At 43.0% G+C, this 25,907-nt stretch overlaps 1 protein-coding gene across 1 annotated transcript in view; it reads left to right on the forward strand.

The window, feature by feature from the left end:
• DSCAM (DS cell adhesion molecule) overlaps positions 1-25,907 on the forward strand; it is an 821,125-nt gene that overhangs the window by 643,923 nt on the left and 151,295 nt on the right. Inside the window, exons 12-14 of the mRNA XM_025379322.1 lie at positions 18,671-18,867; positions 19,903-19,999; positions 20,631-20,759. Of these exons, the coding sequence (XP_025235107.1) occupies positions 18,671-18,867; positions 19,903-19,999; positions 20,631-20,759 (423 nt within the window). The remainder of the gene's footprint in view (positions 1-18,670; positions 18,868-19,902; positions 20,000-20,630; positions 20,760-25,907) is intronic.

Genomic DNA, 25,907 nt, shown 5'->3' on the forward strand with positions numbered 1-25,907 from the left:
AACATGCCCTCCAGAGGATGCTCACAGCCTCTGCTCGGCTACCCCGAGCTGCCTCCCTGACCCCTGGCCTCAGGTGCTTTTCCCCAGCAGTTTCCAGTGGATTCATCCTCACGTCCTGTTCTTGTCATTAGGGACACACCTACTGGGATGAAGGTATTCTGGTGACAGCTCATTTGCTATTCACACAGGCACACACAGACTCACACGGGTGTTCAAAGCTCTCTTTACCTAGATGCACTGACATTACTATCCTTAGAACTGCGTGGAGTTCAGAGAGATACAGTTAGAGCACAGGTTACACATTGTGTCAGATTTCACAATTCCCTCTGCTTTGGGCATCACAGGCTCTCTGAGAGGAAGCAGGTGCTGCCGCCAGTGCCAAAAAGCCTCTGTAGGTGAGATAGTTCCATGTCAAATATAAAAGGCCAAATGAGGTAAAACCTCCAATACCTATTGCATAAATCCTCCCTAAATGGGATGGAGAGAACAAAACAACAATTTTTCTTCAGGAGAAACTATAGATGATGCTTTTAAACATTATTTACTATCCTTGAATATTTTGAAACATGCTTAAATATCGTATATGCCTGTTTTATATGTGCATAGGGGGAAATACATGATATAATATTCACCCAGGCAAAGAATTGGGGATATTGTCAAGGAGATATTTTTAATACTTCAACAGATCATGTTTTGTGGCTCTTTAGCCTGGGACCTTGTGCTGTGAGAGGCACAAGTTTCTGTGTTCAAGAGAACACTTTTTTTTTTTTTTCCGAGACAGAGTCTTGCTCTGTCACCCAAGCTGGAGTGCAATGGTGCAATGTTGGCTCACTGCAACCTCCAGCCCCCGAGTTCAAGCTATTTCCCTGCCTCAGCCTCCCAAGTAGCTGGGATTACAGGCTACCATCACCACGCCCAGCTAATTTTTGTATTTTTAGTAGAGATGGGGTTTTGCCATGTTGGCCAGGCTGGTCTCGAACTCCTGACCTCAGATGATCTGCCTACCTTGGCCTCCCAAAGTGCTGGGATTACAAGCATGAGCCACCGCACCCGGCCCAAGAGTACACTTACTTGCATGAAGGAGCAGTGAATGAAACCTGCTAAGGGCCCAGCATGCACTGCTTGGCAGCACTCATCTTCCTTGGAGCTGAATCTTCCTAGCAGGTTTCTGCTTCATTTAGAGCCGTCAATACCTCAATTAGTGTCTGTTCGTCTCCCCTGGGAGGGACCGTTACACATGTCACTTCACAAGCCTCTGAACTCTAAAACCCCCCTGAGAGCTTCTGGGTCATAAAATACCTCCTGATTAACAGTGCTATTTGCCAACAATTCCTTGCTCCTTCCATTCCCCCCTTTTTAAAGATGTATCAACCGACATAAACAGAAGATACAGAAGGGGTGCAGCCTGCCAACAGTTACATGGAATGTATTCCTGCAAATGTGCCATGCATCTGTTTACCCACTTCACTCCTGGATGCAGGGCTCATAGACCCACATCACAAAGCAGGAAAAAGCACTGGTTTTAGTTGCATGTGTGAGTGTGTGTGTGCACGTGCAGACACACTGGCTTGTGTTGGCATTTACTCGAAAGCTAGGACACGACCTCCATCTCTTAATATCATTAAAATACTACAATTCAGTTACATGAGAAGAATCTCGCCCCCACTTTGAGTTAGGAAAGTAAAGGCACTGGTTCTAGCTTCCACAGGCCGGCTGTATTCCTTGTTCTTTCAGAAGAGGTGCTTTTCTGTCTGCAAAACCACTGGTGTTATTTTGTATCTCCATAGCCTAAGTCAGTTGTCCCCCCCACAAACCTATAAAATAGGCCAAGGTTATAGAGACCATCTGAGAACTTTAAGGTTTTCCTTTATGAGAAAGTCTTAAATAAGAAAGAAATGTATAGTTGTATATTTATTTTCTAATGAACGTAATAAAAAATGCATCATCTTGGCTTTCACATAAAATTTGGGAGAAAGGTTTTAAGATAATTAAAAGGCTTTAGGGGCCTTTGCCCTCTATCCCTCCGGCAGACACCCAGGCAGGTATGAACATAAACACACATCCACATCCACACAAACATGTGCACACAGGCACACATGAAAGAATGGATGTACATGCATACAATTGCACATGTGCTCAGGCACATTCGTGGGTACGTGTGTGCACACATGCACACAAATATGGGCCCTACAATTAATCTGTAGCAAAAATCTCTTTGAAAACCCTGTTGGAAACACTATTCTTGGAAAGTAAGCAGACCATCACCCCATTCTCTTCAAAACAAGTTAACAAAATGTAGCACTTAAAACATCCCTGTTTTCCTTTTATCTTTTACCTATGTTGTTAATATTCTAGGTGATATGATGGACACAGCTGTTATATTATTTATCAAATTCATTAATATCTCATTTAAAACCTACATAAGTGAAATTTACTTTTAAACATATTTTATTTATTGTTCAACCTTTATAAAAACCACACTAAATATTTAACATTTTAAATCAGCATGATCCCATTATCTTAACACTTTTTTTTCTTACAATCCTTGCCTATACATATATATGAAAAGCTCTTTAGCCATGAGGAATGTACAATGTAATTAGAAAACCAAGTCATGAATACAAATATTAGCTAGAAAAAAAACTAACCTTATAAGCACTTTATAGTCTACAAAGGTCTTTGCGTGTATTGAATTGTATTACTTCTCTCTACTGAGGCGGGCATCACCATTGCACCCATTTGATAGATGATTCAGAACATAAATACCCACCTAATTTTATAGCTTATCAATCGGCAGAGCCAAAAAACCTCAGTGTCAGCTCTGCTGATTCCAAGCTGAGCTGCTTCTGCAATATGCACACAGGGTACTAGAAAACAAGGCTCTGGGTGATGGGTGGGGGAGGGATGTCACAAAGAACAGGTGTAAAGCAGTCCCCAGGTGGGGGATGATTCAGACAGATTGTGTGGTCCCAGAATGTGCATTTATAGCATGTTCCCAGATGATGCTGGTTCAGGGCTGTATAATAACTCTGTGTATAAAATGAAAGAAACAACAAGCACTATACATCTATGGTAGATATGCAAACATAAGATGGAAGGAAAGAAGCAAGACACAAATGAATGCAGAAAGGTTGATGCTATTTTACATACAGTTCAAAAGCAGCCAAGGATGTACCAAGTTGTTCATGCATCCATACACAGGTGGGAAACAGATAGGCTGTGTGGGTTAAAATTCTGACTCCACTCCTCTCTACCTGTGTGACCTTGAACAAGTCATTCAGCCTCTCTGTGCCTCAATTTTAATACTCATAATTACAACACCTCCTTCCTAGGATTGCTGTAGATATTAAAAGCTAATACATTTCTCAGCATAGAGCTTAATGCATATTAGCTGTGATTATCATCCTCATTACTACACCAGATGTTTTTTAAAGGACATTTAAAAATCCTTGATACTAGCATAGTCAAATGAAAAAGGAATGCAAAAAATGATATAACCCAGATAACCAAATAAAAAAAAATATATGGGCATTTTATGCAAGCCAATGGAATCATACCACTAATGCTCGAATGAAGAGGGCACAGTGGAAAATGAATATTGACACAGATGAAGATCACATGGTCAGAGTGGCTTCAAGGAAAAGATGAAACTTTAGAAATATGGTGGAGATTATAAAGTTGAAGGAAGGATCAAAATCCAGGGCATTGGCCCACTTTGGACAAGAATCTTCAGGTGGAGGAGATCCCTGGGACACCCTAAAGAGCTATTAGCTTTTAATTTCTACAGCAACCCTAGGAGGGGGTGCTGTAATTACGGGTACAGAAATTGAGGAACAGAGAGGCCGAGGGACTTGTTCAAGGAGATAACCAGCCCAGCTTCCAGGAGACACAGCACACTAAACTGCTAGGAGCCACAGGCAGTGTGCTGTGCAGTGGGTGATGGAGACAAGACATGGTAGAATTCACCACCCCATTGAGTGCTAATGGGGATGATGATTTATCTTCTCTGTTTCTCCATGAAAAACAGCTGTACATAAAGCAGCTGCTCAAAAGTTAGAACATGGCTTCAGACATGAAGACTCTGTATCTGTCCCCAAGCCACGTGGAAACTGCTGGTTCTGTTCCTATGGAAACTGCTTGCCTTCTGGGAAATGCATCTGAATATAAGAGTGAAGGGTGGCGGGGGTGGAATCCACCCCCAAACTCCCACACAGGGTTGTTGGCAGGCTATTGACCCAAGACTTGTCCTTCTCATGGTCCTCTCCCTGGGCCGCATGGGTATCCTGGTGACATCATGGCAGGCTTCGCTGGAGCAAGTGATCAGACAGAAAGAGAGAGAACTGGTGCCCCCAAGTAGAAGATAGAAGTCACAGTCCTTTTATAGTCTGGTCTCAGGGTGATAAAATGTGGAGAGTTTGAATTCCAGGAGGTGAGATTGCCACAGGTCACCTTAAAAACTGGCTAACCCATGGCTCATAATATATTTTTGCTGCAATTAATATCCTGGACAGCACTTACCCAAATTTTCGAGATGATATAATCTGTTTTCTTCCTTGTTCCATTTATTTTTTTTACTATCATCAATGGTAGGAAATCAAAATCTGTTTACTCTTTTCCTTTTTCTACATAATGATTAAGAAGTTTCCTGCCGGGCATGATGGCTCATGCCTGTAATCCCAGCAATTTGGGAGGCTGAGGCGGATGGATCACCTGAGGTTGGCAGTTTGAGACCAGCCTGTCCAACATGGAGAAACCCCATCTCTACTAAAAATACAAAATTAGCTGGGCGTGGTGGCGCGTGCCTGTAATCCCAGTTGCTTGAGAGGCTGAGGCAGGAGAATCACTTGAACCCGGGAGGCAGAGGTTGCAGTGAGCTGAGATTGTGCCATTGCACTCCAGCCTGGGCAACAAGCATGAAACTCCATCTAAAAAAAAAAAAAGAAAAGAAAAAAAAAAGATTAAATAAAGAAGATTTCTTATTGGGCAAAATATAGTACCTATGTACATAACCAGACAGACAGGAAAAAAAAAAAAAAAAAGGAAGAAATGGCCTGCCTGCCTCCATGCGAGCTGAAGGAAAATACTGTTTTTGATATCTTTTGGTTAATATTCATACTCGTCTTAAAAAATAAATCAACTTTCTTCCGATAATGTGACTTGAAATAACTTCAGAGTGAATGTAATATGAACCCTAAATGCTCTTGGTCTTTCCCCTGACACATTTAATCATGTCATAAGGGCCTGGAAAAGCTGCCAGCAAGTGGAGATGTTGTCATTCTTGTTAAAGCTTAGCATCAAATATGACCCACTCCAGCTTGGAAACATGAATTTGATTAATGGTTATAATCTAAGTAACTTCATTATGTCAGCATAATAACCCAGGCGAGGAGATATTTTAGTATGTGCTAAGAATTTATTAATTCCTGGCTGGAGAAATCATTTTCTTTATAAGGATTAGAGCTGCCCAGTAGGCAGCCTCACTTGCTGAAACTTTATGAGCAATAAGTATTTGGACGGGAGAAATTTTTGATTCTGCAGCAGGGATAATCACACTTGGTGTTTCTGCGGGCCATTCTCCCAACACCCTCAGTGGGTTCCACTAACATAATCTCATTAATCCTCATTACAGCCTTAGGAGGCAGCAGGTCTCATTGTTCTTACAGATGAGGAAACGGAGATGAAACTGAGAGGCAGAGACCACAAACAGGGAAAATTCTGCTTGGCCTTTGAATGGCTTCAGAAAAAACACGCAAAAAGTCTCAAGCCATTTTCTCTAGCAAAGTTCTACAGACTCTTTAAAAAATAATGTTTTGCTTGAAGAGGTCCTTTACATAAGTTGGATTCCTAGGTATTTTATTCTCTTTGAAGCTATTGTGAATGGGAGTTCATTCATGATTTGGCTCTCTGTTTGTCTGTTACTGGTGTATAAGAATGCTTGTGATTTTTGCACATTGATTTTGTATCCTGAGACTTTGCTGAAGTTGCTTATCAGCTTAAGGAGATTTTGGACTGAGACAGTGGGGTTTTCTAAATATACAATCATGTCATCTGCAAACAGGGACAATTTGACTTCTTCTTTTCCTAACTGAATACCCTTGATTTCTTTCTCTTGCCTGATTGCCCTAGCCAGAACTTCCAACACTATGTTGATAGGAGTGGTGAGAGAGGGCATCCCTGTCTTGTGCCAGTTTTCAAAGGGAATTTTTCCAGTTTTTGCCCATTCAGTACGATATTGGCTGTGGGTTTGTCATAAATAGCTCTTATTATTTTGAGATACATTCCATCTATACCAAATTTATTGAGAGTTTTTAGCATGAAGGGCTGTTGAATGCAGCACTATTCACAATAGCAAAGACTTGGAATCAACCCAAATGTCCATCAGCAACAGACTGGATTAAGAAAATGTGGCACATATACACCATGGAATACTATGCAGCCATAAAAAAGGATGAGTTCGTGTCCTTTGTAGGGACATGGATGCAGCTGGAAACCATCATTCTCAGCAAACTATCGCAAGAACAGAAAACCAAATACCGCATGTTCTCACTCATAGGTGGGAATTGAACAATGAGATCATTTGGACACAGGAAGGGGAACATCACACACCAGGTCCTATTTTGGGGGGGCGGGGAGGGATAGCATTAGGAGATAAACCTAATGTAAATGACGAGTTAACGGGTGCAGCACACCAACATGGCACATGTATACATATGTAACAAACCTACACGTTGTGCACATGTACCCTAGAACTTAAAGTATAATAAAAAAAAAATAATGTTTTGTACACCAGTGTTCACGATAGCCAAAAGGTGAAAGCAACACAAGTGTCCGTTGACAGATGACTGGATTAAAAAAATGCTGTGTACACATATCTTGAAATATCATTCAGGCTTGAAAAAGAAGGAAATTCAGACACAGGCTACAGCTTGGCTGAACCTTGAGGTCATTATGCTAAGTAAAATAAGCCAGATACAAAAAGACAAATACTGCATGATTCTTATAGGAGGTCCCCAGAGAAGTCAAATTCATAGACACGGAAAGTAGAATGGTGGCGCCAGGGCCTGGGGTGCCGGGAAAAGGGGATAATAGGAATTCTTTAAGAGGTGCCAAGTTTCAGGTTGGGAGGGTGAAAATGTTTGGGGGATGAATTGTAGTGCAGGCTGTACAGCAATGTGCCTTGCAGCTGAGAAAATGGAAATTTCAAGGACTTTATGGGAAGTCTCCAGTAAATGGACTCAGGCTCCAGATTGAGGGGCTTCCAAGGGTGTTCTGGCTTGAAGACAGACTAAGAATGTACTTAATCCACTGAAAGTGACAAAAATGACAATTTTTTGGTTATGTATATTTTACAAACAAAAAAAACAAAAACCGGAGAATCCTGGGGAGAGCAAGTATTCGCTGTGACTGAGAAGATACTACTGTGGGTGGTTTTTTTTTTGTTTTTTGTGTTTTTAATTTTACTTTAAATTCTGGGATACCTGTGCAGAATGTGCTGGTTTGTTACATAGGTATACATGTGCCATGGTGGTTTGCTGCACCCATCAACCTGTCTTCTAGGTTTTAAGCCCTGCATGCATTAGGTATTTGTCCTAATGCTGTCCCGCCCTTTGCCCCCCATCCCCCGACAGGCCCCAGTGAGTGTTGTTCCCCTCCCTGTGTCCACGTATTCTCATTGATCAGCTCCCACTCATGAGTGAGAATAGTCAGAATGGCTGTTATTAAAAAGTCAGGAAACAACAGATGCTGGTGAGGCTGTGGAGAAATAGGAATGCTTTTACACTGCGGATGGGAGTGTAAATTAGTTCAACCGTTACGGAAGACAGTGTGGTGATTCCTCAAGGATCTGAGACCAGAAATACCATTTGACGCAGCAATTCCATTACTGGGTATATACCCAAAGGATTATAACTCATTCTACTATAAAGACACATGCACACTTATGTTTACTGCCACAGTATTTACCATAGCAAAGACTTGGAAACAACCCAAATGCCCATCAATGATAGACTGGATAAAGAAAATGTGGCACATATACACCATGGAATACTATGCAGCCATAAAAAGAATGAGATCATGTCCTTTCCAGAGGATGAAGCTGGAAGTCATCATTCTTGGCATACTGTGGGTGTTTTTATGACTCCAAGGTGATGTAAGGAATAGGAACCACAGATTTAATGAAAGATAATGGTGATGCATTTAGTGGCTTGGGAAGATGTTGATTGCAAGGGGATTAGCCACTTCCCTCATTAAGGCTTGCCTCTGTACCCGTTGCCTTCATGATGGGAAGAGTGGGCTCCCTACTTCAGATTCCAGATTGTGGTTAGTCATGTCTAAGTCTTACCCAAGAGACTGCCCTCTCAGCTCTTCTTCTTCCCCTCCTCCTCAGGGTAGCTGAGCTGTTTCTCTCTACTGGAAGCAGTAGAGGATGCCTAAGAAGTAGAGTACTGTCCTGACATTCAGGGACAGCATCATGGGTACACGACCAGTCCAGTCCCACAAGCCAAAGATTGTCTGTAGCCACCATCTTGAATTCTTAACAATTTTGTCTTTGAAATTGTATTTTGCAAGTGAAGTCCAGTGTGACAGTGGAGCATGAACAGGGTATGCGGAGCCACAGCTCCCATGTCATCCCACCTCCCATTGCCTTTCCAGAATAGATTTTCAGCTGTCCACTCTCCTGCCCCCTGGAGCCCTAGGCTCCCCTTTCCTGCAACTGCCCAGCAATGGCTATGGTCATCTAGTCCATGGGGATCTGGGTAAGTATGTGGAGAAGGTCAGAGACAGCACCCCTCCCTGCTTCTAGGTGGCAGTACCATAGAGCTTACAGAGGATGACTGGGCAGGGTGGGTCTCCAGGTCACTGAGGGTCACCTATTTGACTGAGAGAGGCCTGACTACACGCCCCTACCGTGGTCTGGGTATGATGATGGTGGGGATCCAGGCATGTGGGGGGGCACGTGAGTGTGCATGCCAAGTCACAAGGCTGTTCCTGGGAGTCAGTGAGGGTCAGCACTTGACCAGTCAGTATCACCATGCCAGAGGAAGTGGGATATTAAATAAAAAATAAAGGCCATCATGACAGAGAGAGAGAGGGAGACCACAGAAGGAAGGAAAAAGCTTTATAGTTTAGAACTTTAATGGTACCTTTTTCCTGCTTTTTGAATAAAGGGCTCCATCTTTTCATTTTGCTCTGGGTCCTGCAAATTACGTAGCCAGTCTCATCTGCATAATTCTACGAGTATGCAATAGGCTTGCAGGAGATGTTTGGGTCTTGCCTTGCAGCTGAGAAAATGGAAATTTCAAGGACTTTATGGGGATTCTCCTGTAAATGGACTCAGGCCCCAGATTGAGGGGCTTCCAAGGGTGTTCAGGCTTGAAGACAGTCAGGGTGCCAGACACTTCTGTGGTCAGACACTCTGCACCCTGTGGGCCAGCCTTGGCCTCCGCCACTACTGTAAGGCAAAAAGGCTTTGCCCTCGGAATCAGAAGACCTGGATTCTCCTTCTAGAGCTTCCACTTACTAGTTGTATGACGTTAGGCTAATTACTTAATTTCCCCACCCTGTGTAATTATAGGTAAATGGAATTAAGAATCCCTTCTCTACTGAGAACACGTATGTTGCTGTAAGCTCATGATGTGAAAGTGATCTGAGACATGAAAGGACAGAAGGACAGATGCATTAACAAACTGTGCTGCTACTACAATTTAGTTTTCCAGATCCTGGAGGAAGGGAGGAGGAAAGAGAAGGGAAGAGAGGGGATGGGAAAGATTCATCACTTTAGGGATTAATGAAGATCATTTTACTGTATTACTTTTATGATAATATTAATTTTTTTAATAAACATACTAAACAAAATAGAACTTTGCAGTAGGGATAGGAGAGAGGCAAGGGGAATAGGTCTAGTCACTTCCAGTCTTAAACCCCCTATTTCTCTATTTCCTTACTCAGAAATTAAGGAGAAAGGGGAGAAGATGTCAAGTAGAAATTAATTCCAAAATTATCTTATATTCTAATCTTTATTTTTGCCCATTTAAAGCAGGTATTTGGTGTGTGGTTTCTATTTGACCAACTGCATAGACATTTGTTAATATAGATGCAAATCCAGTGAATCTGTTGGAAATGTTTTGTCTACATGTCTCAATTCTATTTATAGCATAATTTAGAATCGACTTAAAATAGCACTTATATGTCTTGGGTCATTTCCATGGCTAGTGTTTTTATTCCATCATGTTGTCATATGGCCTAAATACTTATGCAGTATATGGAAAAGTTCTTAGCACACAGTCAACATTCGTAAAAATTAGCTGTTGTTGTTATTATGGCACTGTGAAAGAGAAAACAAAAACAGCAGGAGACAGAAAATGAGGGAGGGTGAAACAGAAGAAGAAAGAGGGGAAAGGAAGAAGGAAGGAAGGGAAGAATGAAGAAAAAATTGGGAGGGAGGGAGGAACAGAAGGGTAGAGAGAAAGAAATAAAGAAAAAAGGAAAGGAGGGGAAATGGCAATTAAAGGAGGAAAAGACCTTGGGTATCATCTGGCTGAGTTGTTTCTTTTTCTTTTTCTTTTTCTTTTTTTTTGATGGAAAGAGCTAAAACTCTAGCTTTTGATTTCCTAGTACTTTATATGCTGAGTGGAACAACTCTTTCCTTGAAAATTTTATCTTCTGCCACCTCTCTCTTAGCTTTTGTGGCACTCTAACCCTGATCAATTCTTTGGAACTATTTAGGATTATTCTATCCTATTTAAAAATTGTGATTATTGAAATAGAAAATTCACAATAATTATTTAAGTAAGCATGAAAATGTAGTATTGATTGAAACATTTAGGAGTCTTAACCACTTTTAAAGCAGGACTAATGGCCTCCATGACAATGCCTCCTAGATCCTCATAAGTTCTCATTCATTAAGAGTTTGCTGTGCAAGTGATCTGTCTTGTAAATTGTTCACAGGTTTTTACATATCCCCCAGACATAACACATCCTCAAAATACATAGATTTAAACTGTATTCCAGCTCTGAAGATTTTTAATTTCTTATTCCTGAACATAATTTACAGTTCTAAATGTAGCTACTAAATTTTTAGGTAATTTACCTTGTCTCATATAGTTTTTAAGAATAAGTAAAATGTCAAGTGAACATGAGAGAAGTTATTGCTTTATTTATTTTTTATTATTATACTTTAAGTTCTAGGGTACATGTGCATAACGTGCAGGTTTGTTACATATGTATACTTGTGCCATGTTGGTGTGCTGCACCCATCAACTCGTTGGCACCCATCAACTCGTCGTTTACATCAGGTATAATTCCCAGTGCAATCCCTCCCCCTCCCCCCTCCCCATGATAGGCCCCTTTCAATCCAGGCTATGTATTTTAGGATCATCTGGGAAACTTAAGTAAATCCATGCATAAGCCCCGCCCCCAGTGACTCCGAGCCAATCTGCAGTGGGGCCTGAGCACTGACCTATTTTAAAAGCTTCTAGGTGATTCCGAGACACAGGCCAGGTTGAGAGCCCCAATCCCATTCAGCTCTCCTATGACTCAGGTGAGAAAGCCAAAACCCAGCACAACCGAGGGTCCCGCCCAGTCCAAGCGGCAGGAGGTCGGAGTCAGGTTCTCTGCTTCCAGGCCCTTCTTCACCTTTCCTTTTGGTAAGACATATGTGAGGGGCACCACTTTACCCCAAGGGCCACCTAACCCCACATCACCTCTGCAGGCCAGGGTGTGGTGGTTCCTTTACCTGGGACACCAGGAGCCCAGTGTGTCTCCACCCTGAGCTGCAGAATCCAGGCAGGTGGCTGCCATCTTACAGCTTGACCTTTGAGACCCACGCTGATGTATGTGTTTACCTAAGGTAGTTTTAAAATAGAATAATACAAAAATGCATTCAGTAAATTTTGATAACAAAGAAAACACATTTTGATTCAACACTGTCCATTAAAATGTGAACTGTGGAATCCAGGTGGTAGATACATGGCTGATTGGCTTCCTGTATGTTTGAAATTTTTTCATAATAAAAATTTGGGAGGAATGTTTTTAAAAGGGCTTGAAAAAAATAGCTTTAAAATGTATTTATGTCCCAGAGCATCTCCCTCTTTTGACCTCCCACCCGGGAACCCTGTAATTCCTGCCTCAGTTTCCCATCTTGGGCATTGGGCCAGGTTTATGCTGCCTCATTCTTGGCTCCACACCCTCCTCTGCCATATCTGCTCTGAATGCCTGGAGGGACTGAGAAACTCCCCAGGATACAGACTTCTTGTGCTAAAACACCGGAAGTCCTGGACGCTCTGGACAGTTGGCCATCTCCTATGTTGGGGGTGATGATGACAGTGATGGTTTTCGAATAGGACCGATCAAATTTGATCCTGATGGACTCCTGTATTTGGGCTTTTGACAGCCATTCTTCTCCATAAAATGAAAGTATTGAGCCAGATGCTTGTGACAGGAATCTTGTCTTGTTCGGGATTATCCAGGCTGTTTGGTACTTTCTCCTGTTTTCTTTTCAATTGCTTTCTTTTCAATCTGTTTTCTTTTCAGCAGAACCAGGTAGGAACAAAAACCATAAAAATGTATAAGGATTAATTTTGCATTATTGGTAGAGTCATTAAAAGACTTGAGAGTAAAATTTGGAACAAATCTTTAATATCAGTGATTTACTGATATAATTTTTCATTCTCTCTGTATCCTTGGGTTAAAATTTTAATATATGCATCAATGTATCACTGAATTACTTGCCAAAACATACAGTGACATACTGTTCATATTTTAATTATTTAATTAATAATTAAGTAATAGGGGTTTACTTTTATTGATAAAGTTAATTATTGCTCTTAGCTTAATCTCTCCATCTTCTCAGTATCTCTTGTACGATGGGAACACCCTTTAAAATTATTAATACAGTGAAACACTCTCCTAAGTATCGTTCTGCTAAATGTTTATCAATTAGCTATTGATGGGGAGAGGATAGAGAAAGCCCTGATTTCTGGCACTTGCCAATTTCAGTGGCATAAATACTACCACCATACCAATTTCAAGCTAAATGGGAAAGAGAGATGACTGCACTGCCAAGCTGGGCAGAGATGTGCACAATCCGATCTCCCTGGCCAATGACAGCAGCTCCACTACACCACGGCATCTTTATGCTGCAAAAAAGTAGGTCAGACAGATGCTCCCTTATATCATAAGAACTCAGATTTGTTGAGCATTAAGGGTACTGTTAGATAACATTATAGTTTATGAAGCAAACTTATCAATTGATACGATGTAAAACAGCACCTTCCTCAATGGGTAATTTTGCAGGAGAAGCACACAGCACACAATCTTTGGACAAAGGCTTCCTGGGTCTGGATCTCCCTTGGCCCTGATAGCAGGATTTGCCCACAGCCTCTCCTTGGTACCAGTCCCTGTTAAATTACCCCATCCATTTGTTATGCTTCAGAAATCCTTGCAGAAAGGGCTGCTGTACAGACATGTTGTCATCTCTAGGCATCCATAACTGTGACAAGTGAAAAGGTCATGCCTTCAAACATTAGCATTGCAAAGAAGCCATGATAATGATTCATTTTTAAAAATCCTTTCCACCATTTCTTTAAAGGGCTGAAAATACTTGAGCTGGTTAGAAGAACATGGTCTAGTCAGAGCATTTCTCTCTAAGTGCTGAATTTAATAACCAGAACAAAAATGCCCATTTTAGTAGGGCACTCTTTCAAAGTAGAAATCTAAATAAAACTGAGGAGTATTTGCAGATTAAGATGGGCAAATCATAAACAAACCAGAGGTCTGTGGTTTGGCCAAGGTATTTCTCTCATCAAATGCAATAAAGCTTGCGATTATTTTTTTTTTTAAAGGAAAATAGAAGAAAACAAACAAGTCCTCAAAACAATGCTGCAGTTTTTGGAGAACAGTTCTTCCAGTTGGTTGTTTTAAAGTACTAGGGAATTAAAGTTCTGGGTCAACACCAGCCTTTGCAATGCATTGCTCCCCTGCACAGAGCTCCTGGAATAGGACAGAAACCCTTACTTCAGAATTGGCTCACTCTGATTGGAATAAAGTCAGTGAGTGTTAAACTACCCTGGATTTCAGAGGTGATGATGGTGACTTACCATGTTCTCACAGGAAAACTGTCTTTTTTTACGTCTTACCATTTTACAGATTTCCTTTTTACAAACACTGCACAATAGGACATCCTGACCATAGCCTTAAGATACCCAGGAGACTGGGAGGCATTAAACATGGATTGATTTTCAGTTTTGCAACCAGAGTTTCTATATTTTGTTCTAAGGACGAGGGTGTTGCAGGAATCAGGACGCTCATCAGGAATTGGGGGATGGGGGATGATGGTGGTGGACAGGGGTCACCTTTCAAAGCTAAATTATATGTGGGTGTCACGGTTTCTGATTCACATTCCCCAGCTGTGAGAGAAAGAATGAGGAGTAAATATTTTCTTGTTCATAGGCCTGTAATACATTAGGTTACTTTTGTTGGCTTTGAGATCTCTAATTATCATGAGTTAGCCCTTTTCCCTTATGAGAAAAAAATCTTGATTAGTGGATTTGAGGCCAAACAGAAGGCGCCACCACCTTTAGTTCCTCTGTGACAGCAGATCCATGGTGAGCCTGGGCTTTCTACAGCCAGTAAGCCTCCAGCTGTTGAGGAACATGCCAGGTTACCTTTTTGTAGGTACACCCAATCTCTACTCTTTCAGTTCCCTCATTGAATTCAAATGGTTGAACTCAAATTGCTGAACTCAAATGGTTGAAAGGGAATGTTCCCTCACCATAAATGCTGAATCTTAACACCTCCTCTCATTCCCTCTTCTCTCTCCAATCTCCTGCCACGAGAGTGCAAAATGGTGCTGCCACTTGGTCAAACAATGTGCCTGTTTATCAAAATGTTGAACATGAAATTGCCATATAACCCAGTAGTTCTACTTCTAGGAATCTCTCCTGGAAAAAATGAAAACATTTGTTCACACAACAGCTTATACAGGAATATTTGTAGTATAATTACTCATAATAGCCCCAAAGTAGAAATAACCCCAGTGTGCATCAGTGGGTGAGTGGATTTAAGAAATGCAGTATATCCATGAGCTGGAATATTATTTAGCAATAAAAAGGAACAAAGTACTGATACTTGCTATGACATGGATGAACCTTGACAACACTATGCTTAGTGAAAAAAATCCAGAAAACTAGATATTAAAGAATACATGCTATATGATTCTGTGTATAGAAAATGATCAAAAAAGGCAATACAGGGACTGTGTTAGTCTGTTCTTTTAAAGACGTACATGAGACTGGGTAATTTATAAAGGAAAGAGGCTTAACTGACTCACAGTCCTACAGGACTAGGGAAGCCTTAGGAAACTTACAATCATGGTGAAAGGGGAAGCAAACGTGCTTCTTCACATGGCGGCAGGAAGGAGAAGTGCAAAGGGCGGAAAGCCCCTCATAAAACCATTAGGCTCTTGTGAGACCTCAATCACTATCATGAGAACAGCATGGAGGTAACCACTCCTATGATTCAATTATCTCCCACCAGGCCCCTCCCATGACACATGGGGATTATGGGAACTACAATTCAGGATGAGAGTTGGGTGGGGACACAGCCAAACCATATCAGGGAGAGAAGGTAGATTAGCGATTGCTTAGAACTTGAGCGGGGAAAGAGAAATGACTGTAAATGGGCAGGAGAAATATTTTAGGGTAATGTAAAAGCTCTAAGGTTTGATTCAGTGATGATTATACAACTGTGTATATTTGTATTCAGGTTATAATGGTATGTATGTATATGTATTAGATAATATAAATATATTTGTAATGGGTTGAATAGTATCCCCAAAATTAATGTCCCCTTAGAACCTTGGAATATGACCTCATATGGAAATAGAGTCTTTGCAAATATAATTCGTTAAGAAGAGATCATATTGCGTTAGGGTAGGTTCTAAATCCAGTGACTGGTATCCTCATAAGAAGTCCATGAGAAGACACAGAAACATTCAAAGAAGGATGTAAATCATGTAAAGATAAAGCAGAGGCTGAAGTTTTGCTGCCACAAGCCAAGGAATGCGTGTGGCCACCAGAAGCTGGAAGAGGCAAGGAAGGGCTTCCCCTAGAGGCTTTAAAGGGAGCATGGCTCTGCTGTTACCTTGATTTTGGAATTCCAGCCTCCAGAACTGTGAGAGAAGAAATTTCTGTTATTACAAGCCACACAGATTCTAGTAATTTGTTACAGGCACTCTAGGAAGCTAATGCAACATTAAGTGTACAAATGAATTGCACACTTAAAACAGGTGAATTTCATGGTATGAATATTGTACCACAATAAAGCTGTTAATAAAAATAAACATTTTTCTTTGATAGGCTAGGGGAAAGGGGGGATCAGAAACAAAGGCTGGGGACAGTATAGCCAATTTTGCTGCATCTCAGAAATGCCGGAAGAGGAATTTCACAACAGTTGTGAACAGCTCTCTTTGATATGCAGGACTCTTGGCGCCTCTTTCCTCAGTCACCAATTTGCCTACTTCCCATCTTATTACACGGTCAGTGCTGTGGGGCGCATCTCTGCCCCATGGCTGCTGACTCTGGAGAAACTCCCAAATGTAGGTTCTTCTGTGAGTGTCCAGGCTACAGAACTGCTGGTATTTTGACGTTTTATTATATGTCTCAAACCTCTCTGGTAAGCTATGGGACAAGGCATGACCCAGTATGTGCCAGTCTTAGAAGAAGCCACCCAGTATGTTTCTATGGTAAAGTACCTTGGAAGGCTTATGAGGCAAGCAATCAAGTACATAGTCTGAGCTTGACCTCAGAAATGGGGGAAGGGAGTTTCTTCCTGTAATTGGGGAAATGAGATTTAAAAGCAAGTAAAAATATAGTTATGTTTTGATGAATTTTTAAACTTTCTAGTTCTTTTTGTTAACATCTTATTCCTTTATCATATTTTTAAAATATCTTTAAACATGTGTGCATAGTTATTTTGCAGTCTGTATCTGATGACTCTATCATCTGAAGTCCTGGGAAGCTGGTTCTCAATCATGGTGTTAGTTTTCTCATGTGTTCTTTAGTTTTAGTTTGTGAGCTCATGGCCAGTAGAGCTTTATCTGGGTGCATTTCAGTGGGCCTGGACAGAGAACGTATTCTTGTAGAGTATGTTAGCTTTTGCTAGTCTCCTCAGGCCATTATCAAACTACAGTCACCTTCATGTTAATTCTTTAGCATGAATTTGACTCCAGACCTATGTAGAGTCAGGCCAGTTTTGCAAATTCTCAGGGGAGAGATTGTTTTTCTACATATATAACACAAGCTGAGGTAGTTTTATTCTCTCTTTACTTTTGTGGATTTTTATTTATTATTATTATTATTTTGGTTATATACTTTCTGTCAAGATAGAACCCTTTGAGGAGCCTGGCTTTGGAGGTCTCACATTTAATGTCATGCCTCTCAGGTAGTCAAAACACCACCATTATATTACCTCTGACTTTTCACCATCAGCTTTTGTTTTTGGTCTCTGGTTTTTCTCTCACCTTCTCATAAGCTTAGTATGCATTTTAAAAGGTGTTTGTTGTATACAGTCTACAATTTATAGGTGGCTTGTGGAATTGGGGTGGGATCTTGTGTCATCTGTTGCCAAGAAAAGAAGCCTACATATTAGACTAATTTTGATGTGGGAAAAGAAAACTTGAGAAGCTTCACAAATAAAGAGTTCCCTTTTCTCAGTAAATTGGAGATGAGATTCTCTGATACAAGTTATGGAAGAAGGACAGATTTGAGGTCTCCAGTGACCGATAAAGGTTTGCAAGGTTTATAAAACTGTGGGAGATGGACATTGTGAAGAGTGGTTACGAGCACTGGTTAGCAGCAATAAGGGATTCACGTAAAGTTGACTAAAAGTGGAGGTTTTATCTCCATTGTTGAAAATGATAGTTAGAAACATAGATGATCCCAGAAAAAGGAGGATAACCCTTCCTGTGAACTTTTTTTTTTTTATAGACAGAGCAACCAGTAACATCATTGTATTAGTCCGTTTTCATGCTGCTGATGAAGACATACCCAAGACTGGGCTATTTACAAAAGAAAGAAGTTTAATGGACTTACAGTTCCATGTGGCTAGAGAGGCCTCATGACCATGATGGAAGGCAAGGAGGAGCAAGTCACATCTTACATGGATGGCAGCAGGCAAACAGAGAGAGCTTGTGCAGTGAAAATCCCATTTTTAAAACCATCAGATCTTGTAAGACTTACTCACTATCATGAGAACAGCATAGGAAAGATCCACCTCTGTGATTCACTTACCTCCCACCAGGTTCCTCACATGAAACATGGGAATTATGGGCATATAATTCAAGATGAGACTTGGGTGGGGACATAGCCAAACCATGCCAATCATTCTGGGTGTGCTAAGGGATATAGGCCATGGCCCTCAACAGGATTGGAAGAGAGCAACATGCCGTGGATATGAAACGGGATGACAATTTCTGCTGAGGGCTCACTTACTCGAGTTTCATTTTTCTGCTGCCTTTCCTTTATTTTGCCTGTGATTCTCACTCAGCAGTTTCTTGAATAAATTTCATTTCAAAGAAATATCTCTTGAAGCATGATTTACCTGAGTGTGTTGCCAGGGAAAAAATCAAGAACGCTGCTTTGCTGAACAAGTTGTGTCCGTTTTGGTTTTTCAGTTCCTGCGATGATAACATCATATCCAAATACTACCCTGGCTACGCAGGGGCAGAAAAAGGAGATGAGCTGCACGGCGCATGGTGAGAAGCCCATTATAGTCCGCTGGGAGAAGGAGGACCGAATCATTAACCCTGAGATGGCCCGTTATCTTGTGTCCACCAAGGAGGTGGGAGAAGAGGTGATTTCTACTCTGCAGGTAAAAGCATGGCAAATACAACTCAATTAAATGAACTTTATTGGAAGAATAAGTCTTTCCTTTCACACAAGTGGGTGCAGATAAGTAGCAGATAATCTTTTGGAATTTATTTATGAAGCACCCTTTCTCTCGCCTTTCACACAGCGAGATTACTGAAGTAGCCTTCAAAAATAGTGCTTTAGCCTAAGTGTTAAGAATGGTGTCATTATGAACGCAGCAGGGAACCTAACTGTAATAAAAAAAAAACAGTGAGAAATAAGGTTTTTAAATGACAGTTAATCTTTGAGGAATGATGGCCTATGCTGTGTGCATGTTTTAACTTCCTGCAAAAAGAAAAATGAGATGGGCTTTGGGACAAAAATATTATAAAAACTATCTTGCTTCTTTGGAAAAATCCACAATAAAAAAAAAATGCTGTTGTCAAGAGAGGATCACAAAAGCTAGAGAAAAGCACTGTGAGTAGTGAACTGGCTTGTGCTGTTATCGTGGGGATAGAGGATGATACTATAGCACACACAGGGTGGGGAGGTGGGGAAGCCCTGTGTTCGAAATGCTTATATTGGCTCTCAGACATTCCGTTCCTGGAATCCTCCTGGAAAAGGAATCTGATGTGAGTCGTGCTGGCCCCCAGCCCTGGCTGCAGTATTTAATCTGTCTCTTTAGGCATGGTTGCTTTGGATACCATGAAAAAAAAAATGTATATGTGGGATATATGTCAAGCTGACCACGACATCCTATATAAATTACACATCCAATTTAATGAGCTACAACTGACATGGATAATGTACATGAATCCTATTCATCCACCTACTTACAATTACACTGAAATAATTTGTCCTCAGAGGGATACGTGCATGTGTGTGATTTAGCGTATGTGTCGGGAGGAATGGGAGTTGTGTGAGTGAGTGTGAGTGTCAGTGGACATATGTGTGTGCTGGGCATGGCAGGAGAACTGAAAGAGTGGAGAGAGAGCTTTACGGCCCGAAGTCATTTTGCCTACTGAAAAAGATAAATTTCTTTCTGCTTCACACATAGATTTTGCCAACTGTGAGAGAAGATTCTGGTTTCTTTTCCTGCCATGCTATTAATTCTTATGGGGAGGACCGTGGAATAATTCAGCTCACAGTGCAAGGTAGGAAGACGATAGCATAAGAGAATAAACACAGTCGTTTCAGGACGGGAGCTCTATGCTCAGCCTTGGGCATCTGTGTGGCCTCAATTTGCCCTGTAACACTTCCTAATTCCCAGGAAATTTTGAATATGTATAATGTCAGTGCTAAAGCAGAATTTTGCAGTGCCTGTGATTATGTCAAAGTAAAGCCCTGAAACAGGGAACGAAGCCCTTAGAGGAGCCAGTCAAGATGACAAGCCCATCACAGTCAAGCCGCATGCACACAAGTACAGCGGTGGAATTCCTTAGCTCAATTTTAGGAATCCATATACTAGATGACCAGAATGAAAGGGAAGTTTAACATTTGGGGCCAAAATATGTTTTGAGTTAGAGATCCAAACTAGAATAGTGACATTTTATATCCTCCAGGCTTGGTCCAGTTCTTAAGGACTATGAAAATTGGAAGTCTTGGGAAAGTGGAATTTCTCTTCCCTAAAACGTGATTAGGAAAAAGAAAATGTTTCCAAATAAAAAGCGTCTGTTCTTGTCTAATGCAGACAAATCATTTGTGAGTCACGCTCAGCATTTCCACTAGCGTTTCATGTCAGAGCTCCGTTTGAACTAACTCGGAGTCTTTCTGTTGATGGCGCAGAGCCCCCAGACCCTCCCGAAATTGAGATCAAAGATGTCAAAGCACGCACAATTACGCTCAGGTGGACCATGGGGTTTGATGGAAACAGCCCCATCACGGGCTACGATATTGAATGCAAAAATAAATCAGGTAAGTTCTTTACTTCCTCCAGCTTCATTTCCACCTCAGAAAGTTCCTTTATTTTACTCCTTATTCATGTGTTTTGCCTGTAAGTGCACAACTCAGCTCACAGTCACTCAGAGGCACCATTTCCCCCAGTCAGTCTCCCTCCTGGCCGGAAGCGCATCCTAGCTTTCTGCTGTGGGAGTGGAGTTTTGTGTTGAGGCTCAGCTCTGCTTCTTTTTCGTTTTTAGCCAGCCCCAGACTTCAGTCTTGCTTTCTGCTGGACTCCTTGATACTGCAGCTGCCTGTCGGCATGTGGGCAGTGGCTGATGGAGCCAGGCCCCTGCCATGACCTTTTCTATCTCACCTGCTCCCTTCGTTTCCCATTTCCTCAGTTGGGTGACTTTTGCAGAGCCTGAGCCCATGTCCTGCACCCAGAGTGCTGAACTCGAGCTGTGCTTGGTGTTGGTCGGATAAACTGTGCAGTGGTGGTTGGTGCAGAAAAAGGAAAATTCACTCGGGAGCAACCTCCTGGAAATGCTCAGGGACCATCGGCAACACCGGCTGCTGCGCCCAGGACCACTCAGCCCAGAGCCCATAAATAAAACCGACCCTGCTGCCAGGGCCACTGCAGGTGTGCCCGTTCATTGCCTTCAAGGAACAATGCCGGGGCCATTTTGAACTTTATGATGCGTGGGGCGAGGGTAGAATACCACCACTGTGGCCTCCAGTCAGAATTTTTACTGTGTCTCATAAAAGATAGGAGGAATTCGAGCACCACCAGCATGGGAAGGGTTAATAAAATCCTTCTAGGCCACAAAAGCAGCTTTATTTTTCACTTCCTGGACACCGCACATTATTTCAGATGACCCAGTTGTGACCCATTTAGTATCTTTGGCACTAAAGCTGTAGTAAAAAATCAAGCTCAAGGCAGCTAGGAACCACAGGTCAGGAGTGAGGAAATGTTTCAGCAACAGCAAGCCAGGAACAGAGCCAGGAAATGGTGACTGCAAAGGAAAGCTAAGGGGTGACTCTTCAGGAATTCAGGAGAACAGAATTTGAAGATTGAGAAGATGGTGGATCAAAGCAAAAAATAGTGTTTTGAAAAGTAGTATCTGTGACTTGCTGGGTTAGAAATACATATAAGAAAAAATGGAATGGCTCAGGCCATCGGCCTCTGAGTTGCAACTGGGGACCTAGAAGCGAGGTGACACTGCTTACACAAAGTCTGAGGAAGGGCCCTCCAGGGGTTGATTGGACTGCAAGTCTCACCATAGCCAAGAAATGCTGCAGAGCCAGGGCCCTGGGCTCAGGGGTGAGGCACAGTGACCTGGAGGGAGCGGGGAGCTCACCCAAGACAGTGCTGAGCTAAACAAGCGTCTTTTGGGGACTAGGATGAACAGGCTTCCCAAGGGCCCAGGGAAGAGAGGCTGACCTTGCCTTTGTTCTAAAGAAGTGGGATTGCAAGTTCACAGATACAGGTCCTGAAGTGAAGCAAATGCTTCTTAGGTGAGGCAGGCACATTTGAGCAGAAACTGGCCTGGAACCTGGTAACAGTGATGAGAGCGCAGACGGATGCAATGAGCACTGTGAGGACAGGGACAGCCCTTTACCTTACTGGCTGCGCACTGGCTATGGGGCTGCAGGCTGCCCGTGCTGCTGGTGCCGGAGCACACAGGAGGCCACTCCTAGTGGAGCAGCTCAGGACCTCCCCTGTCCTCATGGAGGATCGGGCATTGCCGGATGCTGGTGGCAGGCCTAGGCTCAGTGGTTTGGGACCCAGCCTGTATGGGATTTGCTGCTGGGCCTGTGTTGCACCAACTCTGCACCTTCGCTTGCTCATCTCACCTGTGAAGTGGGCACTGCTGCATCCACCTCAAAGGACTGGCAAGGAGACCACAAAGGCCACCAGCTGCCCTCTGCCTGGAGTCCTCCCTTCCTTGGGCCACCCAGTTACTACCCCCTCCTTAGATCCCAGTTCCCAGGTGCTCGCCCAGCTCCATCTCCCTTTCAATCTCCCTTTCAATCTCAGCACGTGGCATTATGGGACATCATATATGTATCTCTGTGATTACTGACAAATATACTGACTAATGCATTTCACCTCCACCACGCTAGAGGCTCCTTGGGGACTCCCTCCACCTAGTAGGTCTATTTTCACCCAGCTCATTTCTCCAACACCCAGCACCACACCTGACATGTGGAGACACTCAATGGATATTGGCAAACTCTAAGAAGGGAAGACGTTGAAAATGCCTTCCTCGTTGCCTGGAGCATACTCAACATCTAATAGGTGGTAGCTTGTAGATTGCTCCAGCATGCAGGAAAATACGAGTAAAATGCCTCTAAAACCCTCTGTGTTAAACTACTTGCTCAGCATCTAAGAGTCCTCACTATCTCCCTACTCCCCAGGGGTTTCCCAAAGGCAGGGACTCTGGTTCTCTGTGTCCTGGGATCCCCAGCACCCAGCACAATGTCTGTCAAGTGAAGAGTGTACTGTAAATGTTTATTGCATTTAATTTACATGCAATTGAAATCTAAGAATCATTATTATCAACAGCATCTTTAAATGTATACATTGATCATGGTTTGTATAACCAAAGCAGCAAAGCTCCTTGTCTATAAAGCTGAGTGCAGGAGGGATTGAGGGATACTTTTTCCATCCTTCATGCTCTACTTCAACCAGAGACAGGGCCAGTGGTGTGGCTTAGATGTTATGCAGCCCTGGAGCAAGTCATTTTAAGAGTCAGCATGGGTCCCAGGAGAATCACTGGGGAAAAGCCCACAGGACAAGCGGATCCAAGTCCATGACCAAGGTCTCCACCAGGACCCTACAGAACTCCCATTACTTTCAGTTTGGAAGCCCTGGGAGGAAGGAGCTGTGCTGAGAGTAGACAGCACCTGTACTCACTGCTGTATGAGGTGTGTTAGTCAGATTTTTCATGTATTAGTTGCTTCCTCAAGAAATTTTTGGTGTATAAAAATTACAACCATAGTTTAAGTGAGTGTAGTTTTAGACTGATTACAAAGAAAACTGATCCTTCAAATATTAATAACAGCCTAAATGTCACTTCTTCCAGGAAGCCTTCCCTGACTACCTATTCCCCTTCACTATTCATAGCATGTCTTGGAACATTTGGTGGACTTGTGACTATTAATTTACTATCTGTACCCCACTGGACAGTTGTCCCCCTATGGGCCATAGTGAGCTCTGAGGGCTGGAATTGTGTCTGACAAACCTTATGCTATGTCCCTGCACCCCTTGTAGTGCCTGACAGGTATACTAGATTCATGATAATCATTAGTCGAATTGTTGAGTCTCAACCCCTGTTTCAGGCAATGGTGAAATTATCCCCCCAAAAGTTTTCCTTTATTTTCATTAATTTTTGAAGAAAGCAGCATATAACCAATGTATTAAAGTACTTCACATTCTTAACAGAAAGAACTTCTGCAAGTTACCATTAACTCTATGCTTGAACAGTCCTAGAAACAGAAACTCATTAACCCAGGGAACACAGTTCTGTCTTTGGTCAGCTGTGACTGCTACAAGTTCTTACATTTATTGCACCAAAAAAGACAGTCCTGGATCCAGCGGCTCTCTTCCCATCTCTTAACCCTTTGGCCAAATAACAGTCCTCCCAGGATTTGACAACAGATGACTTTCCTTGGTTTACTATTTTCCAGGAAACACTGAACATCCCAAGTCCTTGTTCTCGTATCTCCTGTCATCATCTCCTGGCCCCGCCAACTCTGGTCATGCCCAGTTGCAGCACCAGAGGGCGTCCTCTGACCAGGCAGAGGCACAGTGAAGCTGTCCCTTCCTTATCCAGAATGTTCTTCTCCCATAGCTGACAAGTACACAGGTTGCTTTGGTTGCCATAGTTTCTGATTCCCAGGGACTTCTGCTTCTCCTCTACACGGACCCAAGGCCACCTTTAACATCCCTTTGAGCATATTGTCTGGGGACCTCCAGCAGATCCATCTGCAGTTTGCTGCCTCCCTTTATTCCCTTCCTTGGAAGGCAGCCTGCCCTTCAGAGTCTGCTCCTCTGGTGGCCATCTCCTCTCAACAGGTTCTCTTGTTGCCCCCCCTGTCCACGGTTCCTCTGGTGGCCCCTCCTGTCCACCGTTTCTCTGGTGCCCCCCTCCTGTCCACGGCTCCTCTGGTGCCTCCCTCCTGTCCACAGTTCCTCTGGTGGCCCCTCCTGTCCACAGTTCCTCTGGTACCCCCCTCCTGTCCACGACTCCTCTGGTGCCTCCCTCCTGTCCACAGTTTCTCGGTGGCCCCTCCTGTCTACAGTTCCTCTGGTGCCTCCCTCTTGTGCACAGTTTCTCTGGTGGCCCCTCCTGTCCACGGTTTCTCTGGTGGCCCCTGCTGTCCACAGTTTCTCTGGTACCTCCCTCCTTTCTCTATTGGCCTCTCCTGTCCACGGTTTCTCTGGTGCCTCCCTCCTGTCCACAGTTTCTCCTGTCCCTCCCTCCTGTCCATGGTGCCTCACAGGTCTCGGGCCAGGTTTCAGCACCATGGCAAGCTCCATCACACCCTGGAAGGTAACAGGAAACACAGACTCTGACACAGAACGTACACGCCCCCAGCCCCTCTCCTCTCTTGGGCTCCCACCCCTAGTTCACCCTGAAAACTGTTATCCTTGAAAAGAATAAGACAGAGGACAAGGGGCTCTGCTGTGTCCCCACACCTCCTCCTAGTCACCAACATGGAAGGCCCACTCCTTCTCCCAGCTACCACTCCATTGTTAAGCCTTTCATGTAATTCACCTCTAGAACTTTCAGTCACCCTCACTCGTTCTGGTCTTTAGCCTATAACAGCACTTCTTCATATCAAGTCCACGCTCTTATATTAGTCCTTGTTGCTCCTGCATTCATTGGATTTGGGGTATCTGACCCCCAAGACAAGCTCCCCAGCAAGCACCCAGTGCAACCTCACCGGCTCCTGTCAGCTCCTCACTCCTTCCTCACTGCACAGAGGCTGCAGTGGGACTCTGAACTGCCCCATCCTCCTACACCACCAGTCTCCCTGGGAGGAAGTAGGCAGTTGTGGTGGTTGATGCCTCTGCCCAGGCAACATGGAAGTTTCTGGAGCTGACAGGGCCGATGAAGATACAGCCATCTTCACCGGAGGTTTTGTCTGGGAGTTGGCGGACAGCCTGGAGAGGCA

The sequence above is a fragment of the Theropithecus gelada genome, chromosome 3, assembly GCF_003255815.1.
Source record: "Theropithecus gelada isolate Dixy chromosome 3, Tgel_1.0, whole genome shotgun sequence".
Classification (NCBI taxonomy): Eukaryota; Metazoa; Chordata; class Mammalia; order Primates; family Cercopithecidae; genus Theropithecus; species Theropithecus gelada.